Source organism: Tenrec ecaudatus, chromosome 2 (genome assembly GCF_050624435.1).
Source record: "Tenrec ecaudatus isolate mTenEca1 chromosome 2, mTenEca1.hap1, whole genome shotgun sequence".
NCBI classification, from domain to species: Eukaryota; Metazoa; Chordata; class Mammalia; order Afrosoricida; family Tenrecidae; genus Tenrec; species Tenrec ecaudatus.
Window position 1 is genome coordinate 191,677,797 of NC_134531.1, and position 16,517 is coordinate 191,694,313.

The 16,517-nt window shown below is 36.9% G+C and overlaps 1 protein-coding gene across 5 annotated transcripts in view; it reads right to left on the minus strand.

Annotated features, from left to right (window-relative positions):
- Positions 1-16,517, minus strand: part of UIMC1 (ubiquitin interaction motif containing 1) — a 106,878-nt gene that overhangs the window by 59,541 nt on the left and 30,820 nt on the right. For all 5 annotated transcript variants that reach the window (XM_075542007.1, XM_075542008.1, XM_075542005.1 and 2 more), the window contains exon 4: positions 878-1,002. In XM_075542007.1, coding sequence (XP_075398122.1) covers positions 878-1,002 — 125 coding nt within the window. The remainder of the gene's footprint in view (positions 1-877; positions 1,003-16,517) is intronic.

Sequence of the window (16,517 nt, forward strand, 5' to 3'; positions counted from 1 at the left end):
TCCTTCTGGCATAGTTGCGTAGAGTAAGAGAAGGCACAGGGACCGCCACTAGCCAAGTATCCTTCACATTTAAAATTATTTCAACTGTACATATTTTCAAATGATAATTTAACACTATTTAATAGCAAGGATGGTGATACTTTTGTCTCATGTACTTTGGACACGTGGTCAGGAGAAACCAGTCCATGGAGAAGGACATCCTGTGTAGGGAGGGGGAGGAGCAGCAAAAAAAAGGAAGGCTCTCAAAGACATGGACTGACACAGCTGCTGCAAACATGGGCTCAAGCACAGGGACAATTGTGAGGATGGTGCAGGATTAAGCACTGTTTCATTCTTTTGTACAAAGAGAAGCTATGAGTCGGAACTGACTCAACAGTACCTAACAATAATTCTTTTTTTAGCATATTATTTGGTTATTTTTAGAACTGTCTATCCTAGTAGGGAGCCTTGGTGGCATAGTGGTTACTTGTTGGGCTGTTAACCATAAAACTGTCTGTCCTTTCTCTCCATAGTCCATGGCTGATTTTAACTCCCTTCGTTCTCCTCACAAAACAGGTGAAGGAGTAGGCACTTCTTGTTCCCTTTTGGTTTATTGGCACTCAGCATCTCTTTTCAGAAGCTGCTCATTACTACTGATCTCCTAAGCCATGGTTGAAACTCTATTAGGTAGAGGGCAACTGTAATGCAGGATTAATAACAAAACAATTGAAATTGGGTTTAGGAACAATTGAATGCAGACTTAAAAATTATTCAGGGAAATTACTCATTAGTTGAAAACACCAAGAACGACTAGAGTTTGATTTACTACTAAAACACTGCAAAAGTAAAAGGATAATGCTGATTAATTTTCACAATTTTTTCAACAGAGCATATTTACATTCAGGCTTTCAGCAATGGCTTTCCTCAAAAGTTCCTCTTCCTCCTCCTCCTGGCTATTCACCTCCCTGGCTTCCTGCTCACTCATTTTGAGAGCCAGAGCAAACTGTTCTTCTTCTGTCATCTCTGTAAAAAGATGAGGGCGACAGAAAGAAAAGCACCACAAAATAATGAATAAGAATGAAGAGACGGAATTATTAAACTCTTCAGTTGAGATGTTATCACATCTTCAGTATGATTTTATAAGCTCATACATGAGGAATGTCTCAAAAAGTAAAGGTTTGACCAAGATCATTAGCAGCAGGCATAAGAATCCTGAGTTAACTAAAATATAAACTTCCATGAAGGCCAAGGCATTGCCTCTTTTGTATTGTGCCTACTGTTGTATCCTGAGAGCACAAAAGAGAGTGACCTATGAGAGATGTTCATAAATATTTAACAAATTTATTCATTCAAATAAACTGATTCCCACTCCAGGTCTCCTTGCTATATATACTGCTTCATGCCAACTGTACATTTAACCAGAATAATTTATTTAAATCCTGATTCATCTAGTACAAAAGATTACCCTTAGTCACCAGAATGTGACCTCCAATACCCGTTCAGATTAAAACCAAAGAGGGTATTTTGGCTGACTAAAAATACGTTATATGAAATCTTTAAAAATTAGCTAGAATATTTATCATAGCTACTAGCAATTAATTCAATCAGACAGTACTAGGATCATACCAAAAGAACTTAGTCCATGAGGGAGAGGAGAGCAGAGAAGGAGGGGGGAGACCAGGGTTTTACGTGGAGAGCAAATGTTTTGAGAATGATGAGGGTAATGAATATACAAATGTGCTTTGTACAACTGATGTATGTATGGATTGTGAAGAGCCCCCAATAAAATGATTTTTTAAAAATGATGATGGCAACAAACGTACAAACATGCTTGACACAATGAATGGATGGATGGATTGTGACAAGAGTTGTACGAGCCCCCAATAAAATGATTTAAAAACAAAACAAAGGAAAAAACTTAGGAGTCAACTTAAAAAAAATTTCTCCCCACTGACCAAAAATAAGAACACTGGAACATAACTAGGAATAATAAATGCAGTTGGTGAAAACATAACAATTAAGCTTAAATCTATTAATTCACAATAATTTTGAAAAACTCACAGCCAACTAGTCACTGTTAAAGAATGCTAATGAGCAAAAAAACTAAAACATTAAATTTAAAATTAAATCAATGAAGACCTATAACTGAATTAACATTAAAAAGATACCCATCTGAACCTGTTATTACCTCAGTGATAATGAAAATTTAACACATAAAAATATATGGGATATAGCTAACACAATATTTAGAGGAAAATTTTTAGTTTTCCAAGCTTATATTTAAAAAGAAGATCCATTTACAATGATTGGTACATGTTTCCCACTTCAAAAAGCTAGAAAATAAAAATCAAAATTAACCCAAAGTTCTTAAAGGCTTGAAGGTGAACAAGCGGCATCTAGCTCAGAAGCAACAAAGCCCACATGGAAGAACACACTGGCCAGTGCGATCACGAGGTGCCAAAGGGACCAGGTATAAGGCATCATGCAAAAAAAAAAAGATATATGTGTGTATGTATATATATGTGTGTGTATGTATGTGTATATATATGTGTGTGTGTGTGTGTATATATATATATATATATATATATATATATATATATACACACACACCATATTGAACGAAGGGGGAAGTGCAGAGTGGAGACCCAAGGCCCAAGTGTCGGCCAATGGAGATCCCCTCATAGAAGGGTTTAGGAGAGGAGATGGGTCAGTCAGAGTGCGATATAGTACCGATGAAAAACACAGCTTTCCCCCAGATCCTGGATGCTTCCTCCCCCCAACTACCATGATCCGAATTCTACCTTGCAGGGCTGGATAGGGCAGAGGCTGTACACTGGTACATATGAGGGCTGGAGGCACAGGGAATCCAGGGTGGATGATACCTTCAGGAGCAAGGGTGTGAGGGGCGATGCTGGGAGAGTGGAGGGTGAGTGGGTTGGAAAGGGGGAACTGATTACAAGGATCCATATGTGAACTCCTCCCTGGGAGAGGGACGGCAGAGAAGGTGGGGAAGGGAGACTCCGGATAGGACAAGATATGACAAAATAACGATGTATAAATTACCAAGGGCACATGAGGGAGGGGGGAGCGGGTAGGGAGGGGAAGAAAAAAAAAAGAGGACCTGATGCAAAGGGCTTAAGTGGAGAGCAAATGCTTTGAGAATGATTGGGGCAGGGAATGTATGGATGTGCTTTATACAATTGACGTAGGTATATGTATGGATTGTGATAAGAGTTGTATGAGTCCCTAATAAAATGTAAAAAAAGAAAAGAGGAGAAAAAAAAGAAAATGATTAGGGCAAAGAATGTACAGATGTGCTTTATACAATTGATGTATGTATATGTATGGACTGTGATAAGAGTTGTATGAGCCCCTAATAAATTGTTTTTTAAAAAAATTAACCCAAAGTAAAGTGAAGGAAGGAGCCCTAGTAGTGCAGTGGGTTTGTTACACATTACTGCCAATCAAACCACCAACTGCTCCTCAGAAGCAAGAGGCCTACTTTCCTAAGAGTTACCATCTCAGAAACCCGCTGGGACAGTTCTACCCTACCCTATAGGGTCACTGTGAGTTGGACCTGACTGGATGACAGTGAATTTGGTTGAGTTTTTTTGGAAGCTGAAAGAAATATAAAGAACAGAAATAAATAGAATGGGGACATACAATAGGGAGTAAATGAAATAAAAATAACTCTATATAAAGTCAATAAAATGTATACGAGGGGGTACCCAAAAAATTCTGAAATTCCCCTCCCCACCCCACCCCGTGGCTAAGGGAGCATCGATCAACTCACTCCGAGTTAGTGTACCTAGGGGCCTTTTTGTGAAAGCAGTTTCACTCGAACCTTTTTTTGTTGTTGTTATGGCCAATTTAAGAGAACAGCACGTGGCTGTGAAATTTTGTTTCCGCTCCTGAAAAATGCCGCAGAAACTATTGTGATGTTCGACATAGCTTACAAGGACAGCGCTATAGGAAAAACTCAAGTGTACGAGTGGTTATCTCCTTTCAAAAAAGTCAAATGTTGATTGATGATAGACCTCATTCTAGATATCTGTCAACTTCCCGAACAAACAAAAATGTTGACTTCCAGTGCATTTGGAGTTCATTTCATTCCACCAGGTTAGACTTAATAAAGGTTTCAATTTAGAGGTTCTGAAAAGATAACATAGCAGTGTGTGACATAAAAGGACTAGTTTTGCCACCACAACAACGCACCAGCTCACACAGCCATCTCAGTGCACCAGTTTTAGGCCAAAAACAGCATGCCTCTCTTGCTCCGTGCACCTTACTCACCAGACCTCACTCCGTGCAGCTGCTTTTTGTTTCCCCAAATGAAGAGGTACATGAAAGGACAGCGATTTGACAAAGTAGATGGTAAAGAAAAAAAGCGAGAGAAGTGCTGTCAGCCATCCAAACAGATGATTTTGAAATCTGTTTCCAAGAATGGAATCGCAGATTTGGCAAATGTGTTAAGTGTAATGGAGAGTGTTTTGAAGGTGATAGAGGTGTTTTGTTAAAATAAATAAATAAATAAATAGTTAAGATTAAAAAAAAAGAAAATGATTAGGGCAACGAATGTACGGATGTGTTTTATACAATTGATGTATGTATATGTATGGATTGTGATAAGAGTTGTATGAGCCCCTAATAAAATGTTTTTTAATAAAAAAAATTAAATACATAGCATTGAAAAAATTTCCGTGGTTTTTTTGAGTATCCCTTTGTAAACCTCTAGTTAAAATGGTAAAAAATATATAACATAAATTAACAGCATTAGGAATTAAGAGAGGCTATAACTAAAGAGTCTAGTCATGAAAAGGACAATCGAGGATACTGTGAACAATTTTATGCCCACAAGTTTGAAAACTTGAATCAAGTTCTATTCAATGAAGTGCCATCACCCTTACGGAGCATTGGTAGTATAGTGAGTTACGCTCTGGGCTGCTAACTGCAAGGCCACAGAAAAACGCACCGTCTGTTCTGCAAGAGAAAGAGGGGGCTCTCTGTCCTACAATGACTTACAGTCTTAGAAACCCAAAGGTGCAGTTTTTCTCTGCACTAATGGGTTGCTATGGGTCAGAGTTGACTCAGAATTTGATGGGTCACCCAAAGGAGACAAAATTTGGTTCCTGAAAGGTGGGGGACAAAAAATGTTTTGGCATAAGAATGAAACACAGGTAAACGACAGAGTATATTAAAGGATACATACCCCCCAAAAGCAAACCCACTACCAATAAGTCAATTTCAACTCATAGTGAGCCTTTATAGGATTTATCAGGCTTTGTAAGTCTTCATGGGAACCAACAACCTCATCTTTTCCCCTGGGAGTGGCTGGTGGGTTTGAATCACCAACCTTGTAGTTAGTTACCGGTCCATTGCTTACCTAACAATATTAAAATTTATAAAGGTAGAAGAGTTTGGGGTACCTTGGAGTAACTTGGAGGATATCCATAGCGACCCTATGCACAACAGAACAAACACTGAGCGGTTTCCCTACAACATCCTCACAATTGCTCCTATCCTGAACCCACTGTTGGAGCCACAGTGTCACTACTTCTTAGCAAATGAAACAAAACAGGCTAGCAAAAACATAAAAACACACAAATTACCAAACTGTTAAAAAAAAATGGGCATTCTTAACAAAGTCATTAAATCAGGAAAAAAGGCCCATTTAGGTACTATATGTTCTTTTTAAGATCAAAACATGGTAGTGAAAAAAGAGGCATATTTAAGTTCTTTGTTATACTCTACTTTTCAAAATACTGTATTCCCTAAAGGTTTTGTAAAAATGAGGCTCTGCTGTAATCACTGAAGTATTCTCTGGACTCTGCATTCTTGTACGTTAAAACAGGAACTTTACCCTCCAGATTCCTTAGCCTTCAAACCTACCCAGTGGTCTGAGTAGCTTAAAGAAAAATGGAGGAAAGTGAAACTTAAATGGACTTGGAGTCTTGTGACAAACAAGTGCACTTCAAACAATAACACACATAGGAAATTTAATTATAACCAGTACGATTCTATTTTCTACTCTATAGACAGGAAGCTGCAAAACCTTAGTTGTGCCTACTAGTTGGGAACAAAAGCGCCCTGATGGTGTTGTGAATTACAGGCTGGGCTACTAACCACCACAGACAGCAGTTTGAAAACGCCAGCCAGCCTCTCAAAGGAGGAACATGAGGCTTCCTACTTCCATAAAGATGTACAGTCTTTAAAAAAAAAAAGATGTACAGTCTCAAACCTCACAGAGGCATTCTACACTGCCCTATCGGGTAGCTACGAGTCAGAATTAACTCGACAGCAGGCAGTAGCAGTTGTGAACTTGGGCAGGTTACTTAAAACTTTTTGAACCTCAGATTCTACGTATGTAAAACCGAAGTAATAATAACATCTATGGTTATTATGAGGATAAATAGTTCAATATACATAAAACTAGGTGCATGATAAGTGCTCGATAACTGTTAATAATACTATTATTAAAAGAAACTGAAACCACATTATCTTTCTCTTTTTTTATTAAACATTTTATTAGGGGCTCATACAACTCTTATCACAATCCATACATATACATACATCAATTGTATAAAGCATATCCGCAAATTCCCTGCCCCAATCATTTTCAAAGCATTTGCTCTCCACTTAAGCCCTTTGCATCAGGTCCTCTTTTTTTTTCCCCCTCCCTCCCCACATTATCTTTCTAACTCGGTCATTTTGATGTACATTTACTGGCAATATACAGATGCATAACATAACAAGGTCAACATATTCCACAATCAGAATTAAAGAAAAAGTTAATTTTCACATATCAACCATGACTGGGACTAAAGTCTAATAAACAACACTATTGTCAAGGATACATTTTTGTCTGCCTTCTCTACTATATAAGAGCCCAACTTTTAGACAAAAGGGCAAAACAAACTAGAATCTCACATGGGAACATGCTCTTTTATGAAAAATTTAAGCAAGTGTCAACCATAGAAGTAGAAGCTACAACTGAATAGGTTCTATGCAGCTTACAAAAGATTTCTACTGAGCTAACTATAAAGGAGCCCTGGTGGCACTGCGGCTTAAGCACCATGCTACTACCTGCAAGGTTGGCAGTTCAGGGTAACCTTTCTCTTTGGGAAAGAAGTGGCTGTCTGCTCCTTAAAAAGATTTAGCCTTGGAAACTCTAAGAACCAGTTCTAGCCTACCCTACAGGATTACTATGAGTTGGAATCAACTGGACAGTGGATTCTAAAGCATAGAAAAAGGAGCCCTGTTTCAAGTGCTTAGCTGCTAGCCACAATAGTAGCAGTTCAAACACACCACAGGAGAAAGATGCGCAGCCTTGGAAACCCTCTGGGGCCGTTCACCTCTGTCCTATGGGGTCATTATGAGTCAGAATTTACTTGATGGTAATGGGTTGTGGATTTTTTTTTATAGATAAAGTAGTACACAACTTGTGTAAGGCTGATTATGCTGATCATAATTTATGCTGATTATAATTAGTATCAGGCTAACCTGCCACTGAGATGGACAAAAAAGCTGTTAACAATTTAGAATGCAAAACTAGAAAATTATGTAATAAGAAAAACTGTCTAGTTTCCGGATATTTAAAATCTCTGAAAGAGAATATTGCACATAACTTTTATTAAAAAAATTTTTTAAGCAAGATAAAGTATTTTCCCACCCAAATCTTTTCAGAAGAACCTCTTTTCCAAAACAAATGCAGCTATGCAGCTGTGATAAAGCCAATGACTATATAACTCATAAAATACTTTTGAAAAGCATTAAGGCAATACATGTAAAATGCTTTTAAATATTAAATAAAATTGGTGATAGGAGATTATATATTTGTCTAGCTCCTATTTTCAGGGGAAAAGTTTTCAGTTTTTCACTGTTCAGTGTGATGCTGGTTGTTGGTTTTTTGTATATGGCCTTTATTGTGTTGAGGGATTTCCCTTCTATACCTATTTTGTTGAATGTTTTTTTATGGATGTTAGATATTGTCAATTATCTTTTCTGCATCTATTGCTATGATCATGTGCTTCTTGTTGTTTTCATTGTGGAGTGCATTATTGGTTTTCTACTGTTGATCCATCCTTGCCACCCTGGTATGAAACCCACTTGGTCATGGTGCATTACTTTTTTGATATGTTGTTGGATTCTATTGGCCATAATTTTGTTGAGAATTTTTGTTGTCTAGGTTCATGGGGGAACCTATCTGCATTTTTGTCTTGAGAGAGTCTTTCCTGTTTTGACATCAGACTTATGCTCATTTCATAGAATGAGTTTGAGAGTTTGCTGTCCTTTTCTATCTTGTGGAATAGTTTGTGTAGCATTAGTGACAGTTCTTCATTGAATACTTCACAGAATCCCCCAGGAAAGCCATCTGAATCCTGGGCTTTCCTTGGTTGGAAGTTTCTTGATGACCTATACCGTTTTTTCATTTGTTATGGGTCTGGTGAGGTTTTCTACATCCTTCTGCATTAATTTGAGGAGATGGTATATTTCTCTACATTTGCCCATCTCTTCTAGGTTATCAAACTTAGAGCACAACGTTTCATAGATGTTTATTTCTTTTTGGACCTGTTATGATGTCATTCTTTTCATCTTTAATTCTAGATATTTGCATCTTTCTCTTTCTTTTCCTTTGTTAACTTTGCCAGCAGTTTGTCAATTTTATCAATCCTTTCCAAGAACCAATTCCTTCTCATGTTGATTTCTCTCTCTCTCATTTTTCCAGTTCATTTATTTCTGCTCTGATTTTTATGATTTCTTTTCTTGTGTTGTTGGAGAGTTTACACTATCACCCTTATTCCAGTTGAACTATGTTGATTTTGGACTTAAAACTCATTAAAAATATGCATTCTCAAAAAAAAAGCAATACACCTACGAATTTACCATAGGCAATTGCTAAAAAGATTGTGTTATCCACAAAAAGATGTTTCATTATACTATCACCTACAAAAGAATTAAACTAAATGCTTAAAAATAATGGTTAATTAACTTTAGGAATTAACAGACTATGATGCTATTATCAAAATAATCATGAAGACATGTAAGAATGATGAATAGTGTATAATATTCCACTATGTGAAAATGCTGAATGAGATCAGGACACGATCTTAGGGGCCACCAAGGTCAACTGGCATAGCACAGCTCACAAAGATAATGTTCTACATCCTTACTTTGATGAGTGCAACTAGGGTCTTAAAAGCTAGTAAGCAACCGTGTAAGGTTCAACTACTGGCCTCTTCCCCCCATCCAGATGAAAAGAGAGTGATAAGAATCATAAGCTATATGGTAACAATTAGTCCAATGGATTAATGGACCATCAGTCTCCACAATCCTAAGATAAGAATTCAGTGGTGCCCAACTCCCACTACCAACTGCTCTGATAAGCTTCACATTAGAAGGTCTTGAATAGTGAGAAAAAAATTTAGAATGTATATCAAAATCATAAAAAAAGACCAGACTCACTAGCTGGATAAACTAAGGACCAAGACCATGGCACTTTGTCACCCTTCAAATCTGGAACTGAATTTACTCCCGTGTTAGAATAAATAACCATTTAAAATCAAATTGGCAAAAAAATAAAATAATAAAATCAAATTGGCAGCATTTCCCTAAGTTCAGAGGGTTAGCAAAAATAGAATGGAAACAAGAAACATGGGGAGGAAGGAGGAAAAAATGATGGTACATTGAGGGGACTGCAATAGATAACTAACAAAATGTTTATATGAGTTGTTGAATGTGAAACTAATAATCTGTAAATCTTCACCTAATTCACAATAAAGTTAAAAAATTTTTGATAGATAAGACTAAAACATGAGTAACAAAAGATAGAACTGAAACATAATTTAAATCCTTAATGCAACATAATTGAAAGCTTTAATGCAGCAAAGAATTTTATCAATAAAGTGTACAGGATGGGAGAAAATATGAGGGTGGGATTAAAAAAGTATCATTACAAAAATCATAGAAGTCTTTAGAAAAACAAAAATTATGAAATATAAAACTATTATTTCTTGCCATATCCTCCCATATAGGTCTATAAACTTCTAAAAGCAGTGTTTCCCCATCTCTCTAACCCTTCTTCAAGGAAGTACAGCAGGAATGCTCTTTAGAAGCAAGGATGGCAAGACCTGATCTGACATACATTTTGGACATAACAATAATTGTGAAGATAGTGAAGGAGCGGGCAATGTTTTGTTCTGCTGCACATAGGGTCACTATGAAATGAAAATGATTTGATGGCACCAAACATGACATGACATTGCAGAATATCCCTTACCCCAAAAATGGTGTCATCGATGTACATCATGACAAAATACCAGTTTTGGCATCCTCAAATAATTCAAATCATGTTCTTTTTAAATATTCTACAAGTTTGGGGGGCAAAAGGTTGTCTAAAGGGTCAAGATTGGGGCTTTGGGATAGATGTGGTAGTTTTCCAGTAAAATTCTTGTAGGATTGCCCTTGTTACTGCTTATGATGAGCAGATGCACTGTCATTATGAGAAAAAAATTTCTCAGCCCAATATTCTACAACTTTTCTTTTTCTCACTAATGCAATTTTTCAATTTTCTTAAAATGTCTTCATAATAAGTTCCTGTGGTCATATTTCCTTTGAGAATATTTATCAAGATTACTCCATCCAAGTCCCACCAAAATAGTTACTATAATAATTCTTCTCCCCCGCCCCCCGGCCCAACGGCCCGGGGCGCATTGAGGACAGTCCGCCCCAGTTACTATAATAATTCTGAGTTGACCTGTCAGTCTTGAATAATTGAACTAACACAACAGATCCTCTTCAAAAGTCTCTGTTCTGATTGGAATTTTTTTTAAAAAAACCTCAATAAGACTAAGACAAATGTGTTAGTGAAATTGTCCGTAACCATTCACTGACTGCATACCAAGTTTAAACACACTTTGAAATACAACCCTAGTAGCAATAACTATTTTTAATTTATCCTTATATTGGGATTTATAAATTATGTAAAAGCTTAATATCCAGAATATACAATGAACTCTGACAACTTAGTGATTAAAAAAACCCCGAAAAACACTCAATCAAAAAATGGGCAAAGGACCTAAGCAGACATTTCACCAAAGAAGATACAGATGGGCAATCAAATGCAAAGATGCTCAGTGTAATTACTCATTAGGTAAATGTAAATAAGAACTACAATGAGATAGCACTTCATATCCACCAGGATGGCTATTATGTAAAAAACTGAACATAACCAGAATTGGCAAATATATGAAGAAATTGGAACACTCTCACTCATTGCTGGTAGGATTATAAAACTCAGTAGCTGCTATAAAAAACAGTAAGGCAATTCCTTAAAAAGTTAAATACAAAATTACTTTATGATCAGCAACTCCAGTCTGGGTTTATGTCTAAAATAATTGTATAAAAGATACTCAGGTAAACATGTGTGCATACATGTTAACTGCAGCACAATATATAATATCTAAAAAAGTATAAACAGTCCCATGTCATCAATGAATGAATTCATAAATTGTGGTATATCCATATACCATGGAACGTTATCCAGCCATTAGAAGAATGAAGTACTGATACATACTATAATATATATGAAATTTGAAAAACGTTATTATTGTTAGGTGTCAACAGAATAAACACTACCCAATCCTAAGCCATTCTCACAAGGTGCCAACAGAATAAACACTGCCCAATCCTAAGCCATTCTCACAAGTGTTCCTATTCTAGAGTCCATTGTTACAGCCACTGTGTCAATCTATTTCCTTGAAGACCTTTCCCTAAGGGGAAAAAAACACACAAAAATGGTCACATATTGCATGGTTCCATTTATATGAAATATCCAGAACAGAGAATGGTGGTTACGAGGGGTTAAGGAACAAAATAGAAAACAATGGTTTAATGGGTACCATGCTTTCTATGAGATCATGAAAATGTTTAGAACTAGATAGAAGTGGTGGTTGCCCCACACCAAGGCAAAACACTAAGGTGTGCAACAGAACAGCAAGCAGAGCAAAGCAATGAAGTCCCCAGGGAATACCAAACATAGACAGTGGAGCCAGGGAGTGGAAGCTCATCAAACACTCCTAAAGGTTAACAAAGAGACCCTGAACTATTTATAGGCTTTTCATTGTCGTTGGTTTTTGTTGTTGTTGCTATTGTTTTGATTTCTTTTGTTGCTTTGTTTTGCTGTCTTGTTTTTGTGCTTTTTATTTATTGTCTCTGCATGTCTACCGAGATAAGATAGGCTGGGTAAACAAGTCGGAGGAGAAAACAATGGGACCCACTGGTTCCAGAGAGACAAGTGAGAGGGGGAGGCGGGAAAGGAAAAGGGATGTCAACCAACCCAGGGACAAGGGAAAAACAAGTGATTGAAAATAGATGGAGATGACGGACAGCAGAAAAGTGGGTGAAGGGAGACGTCAGACAGGGCAAGATATGACAAAATAATAATTTATAAATTATCAAGGATTCAGGAGGGAGTGGGGAGCAGAGAGGGAGGGGAAAAAATAAAGAGCTGATGCCAGGGGCTTAGGTGGACAGCAAATGTTTTGAGAATGATGAGGGTAACGAATGTACAAATGTGCTTTACACAATTGATGTATGTATGGATTGTGATAAGAGCTGTATGAGCCCCTAATAAAATAATTAAAATATAATAAAAATAAAATTTTAAAATTGATGGAAAAAATAAATAAAGTCGATGGCAAAGAGGGTATAGGAGGCCTGGTAGAGGGCTTGGTCAAGGGCAATGTAGTTGAGAAGAATTACTGAAACCCAAATGAAGGTCGAGCATGATAGTGGTACAAGAGAAAAGTGAAAGGAAATAGAGGAAAGAAGTAGGAGGCAAAGGACATTTACAGAGACCTAAACACAGGTATATACATGTTAATATATTTATATATAACATATTAATATGTTAAGTAGTAAGGAAGCAGACAGACATTGGGCCTCTACTCAAGTACTCCCTCAACACAAGAACACTTTGTTCTAATAACCTGGTATTCTGCAATGCTCACCTTCCCGATATGATAGCTGAAGACAAAATGGGTATGTAAGCAAATGTGGTGAAAAAACAGATGGTGCCCGGCTATTAAAAGATATAGCATCTGAGGTCTTAAAGGCTCGAAGATAAACATGTATCCATCTAGCTGAGAAGTAACAAAGCCTACATGGAAGAAGCAAGCACACCAGCCTGTGTGTATTGTGAGGTGCCGAAGGAATAAGGTATCAGGCATCGAAGACCCAGAACAAAAAATCCTATCAATGTGAATCAGAAGGAGTGCAGAGTAGAGACCCAATGCCCATCTGTTGACAATTGGACATCTCCTTACAGAAGGGTCACAAGAAAAAAACGAGCCAGTCAGGATGCAGTTAATAGCACAGATGAAACATACAACTTTTCCCCTAGTTCTTTAATACTTCCTCTCCCCTCCCACATTATCATGACCTCAATTCTACCTTACAAATCTGGCTAGACCAGACCATGTACATGGGTACAGATAAGAGCTAGAAACACAGAGAATCCAGGACAGATAACCCTTCAGGACCAATAATGAGAGTAGTGATACCAGGAGGGGAAGGGGAAGTTGGGGAGAAAAAGGTAACCAATCACAATGATCTACATATAACCCCTTCCCAGAGGGAAGGACAACAGAAAAGTGGATGAAAGGAGATATCTGACAGTGTAAGACATGAAAAAAAAAGTTTTATAAATTATCAAGGGTTTATGAGGGTGGAAGGGTGGGGGGACAGGAAATGAGCTGATATCAAGGGCTCAAGCAGAAAGAAAATATTTAGAAAATGATGATGGCAATATAATGTACAAATGTGCTTGACACGATGGATGTATGGATTGTGATAAGAGCTGTATGCGGCCCCAAAATAATTTTAAAAAAAGAAAATTGTCCCCCAAATAAATGGTGGTTTCATATCATTGTAAATGCCACTGTTCTACTCACTTTAAGATTATTAATTTTATATAACTTCCACATTTTTAACTCAATAGAAGAATTAAGATAAAGTTGAGGATATAAACCCCCCAAAGAAAAAAGAAATACGAAACAGAACAGAAATTTCAAAATATAGAGAGGATCAGTAACAAAAAGTACATCACAGAAATAAAAGGGGTTACAGAAAGAAAAAATTAAAATGAAGAACTCATCAATGAAATAATATAACACAGATGAGTAACTGAGGGGCAGGAAGCCTAAATCTCACCAGATGCTCAAAAGAAAACAATGAAAGTGCTAAAAGAAAAACAAACTGTCAACTAGAATTCTATAACTAAAGGAAATATCTTTCAAAAATAAAATTCAATACTTTACTTTCAGAAATTGATAAAATTTGGCAGATTAATAGACTTGAAAAAACCTACAAAGCAAGTAGATCTAACATACTTTGAACATGTCACCCCCAAACAACAGAATATACATCTACCAAATTATACATGGAACTTTCTCCAGGATAGACCATATGAAAAGAAATATCAATGAATGTTGTTGTTACTGCGTGGCACTGAGTCAATTCCAACTCATACAGTAACACTATAACATAAAAAGACTTACCGGTAAATCATATTGAGTTTGTTCTCAGACCATAATGAAATAAAATTAAAACTATTAACATAAAAAATGTGGGAAATATAAAGTGGTAAACAACAAACTCTAATCAAAAGACAATGAGGAAATCAGAGAAATTTTTAAGTATTCTGATATGAATGAAAATGAGGACACACATTGTCAAAATTTAAAAATTTATGGGCTGAAGCTAAAATATTAGAGACCACCAGCAGCTCCATGAGAGAAAGACTGGGCTTTCTACTCCTGTAAACAGTTACAGTCTCGGAAAACCACTGGGGTCACTATGAGTCAGCACTGACTCGATATAGAGCAGCGAGTTTGGGGTTTTCGTGATTATGTCTATATAAATAAAAAATAGAAGTAATGTCACTGGAATGAGTATGAAACGCCATGGAAACATGGATAAATATACAGAAACTGTTAGAAGGAATTGTCAAAACTCTAGATAGTCTTCAAAGGTTTACATCAACCATACAAATAATAAATCAAGAAAAAGGCAACTTGAACAAATGTAAAAGATCAAACCCACTGCCATCGAGCCAAAACCAATTTAAAAGAGACCTAAGGGTCACTACGAGTCAGAATTCACTTGATGGCACTGTTTGGTTTATTTTTTAGGACAGAGTAGGATTGCATTAAAGAATTTCTAAGGCTGCAAATCTTGACAGTCACAGACTGCCACATCGTTCTCCCTAGGAGCAGCTGGTGGGTTCGGATCTCCAACTTGTCAGTTAATAGCTGAGTACTTTATGTAAAAAAAGCTCTGTGGCCTTAGGGCTCAGCAACATTCTTGAAAGCAAAAACCTGCATCCCCAATGTGTGAGACCTGGGGCCCTGGTTTCTGAGGAACAGAGTAGATTTCACTCATAAATTAAATGATTGTTCTAGCTTGTGTGGAGTCTACTTAATAGACGGAAATAAGGAGTTCATATCTGTTTTGCACATCAGGAAATGTACTATTCAGAGTGTAAAAAGTGGTGGCCACCGCGTGAAGGTAATGCTAACAAAACCACCCGCAATATCAGGATCAAAGCAAACCTACTTCCATCAAGTCAATTCTGACTCAAGCAACCCTCTACGGGATTTCCATGGCTGTCAATCTGGACAGAAGCAGACAGCCTCGTCTTTCCCCATGAAGTCACTGTTGGGTTTGAAACTGCCAGTCTTCACCAAGGTAAAGGAGTATGTATGGTGGTTGTATAATAGGATGCCTGAAAGCTCAGAAGAAAAACTGAGGAAAATTTCTTTGGGAAATCTCAGCATTGAAAATCACTTGTATTTCCTAGAGCATTTAGAAAATCAAATGAGTACCCAGGAGAAGACACCTGAAGAGAAAAAAAACTGAAAAGGTCTTAAGTTTTTAAAACTCACTGATCTCTAGGTTCAGGAGTGCTCCAACAATAAGTCAATATGTAACTAAATTTTTTAAAAGGAAGGAAAAATTCCCAGATAAACAATAGCTGAAGAATTCTATTAAAGTTAGACATCCCCACAAGAAACAATCAAGGGAGTCCTTCATGTTGAAATTAAAACCTCTAGACAGTGTGTGTGAAGACATAAAGAACTCCCATAAAGGTAAATGCACGTGCATTAAATATAGCAGCCAATATGAGTCTAATCTTGGTTTGTGACTCCAATTCTTATTTCATACATGATTTAAACCACAAATTCACCAAAAAAATTATATGCTGTTGGGCACGCAACAAGATGCAGTTTATGTAAACAATATAAAAGTAGAGATGAGAACTATGTTAAGTAAAAAATGTACACATTATCAAAATGTTAAACCCCAAAACAAACCTACTGCCTGCCATCAAGTTGATTCCAATTCACAGCACCCCTATATAAAGTTTCCAAGACTGTAAATCTTTACCTGGAGCAAATAACCTCATTTTACTGCCAGAGAGTGGCAATACTGCTAAAATGTTAGGATGGTAACACCACTCAGAGCAATATATACATTCAATA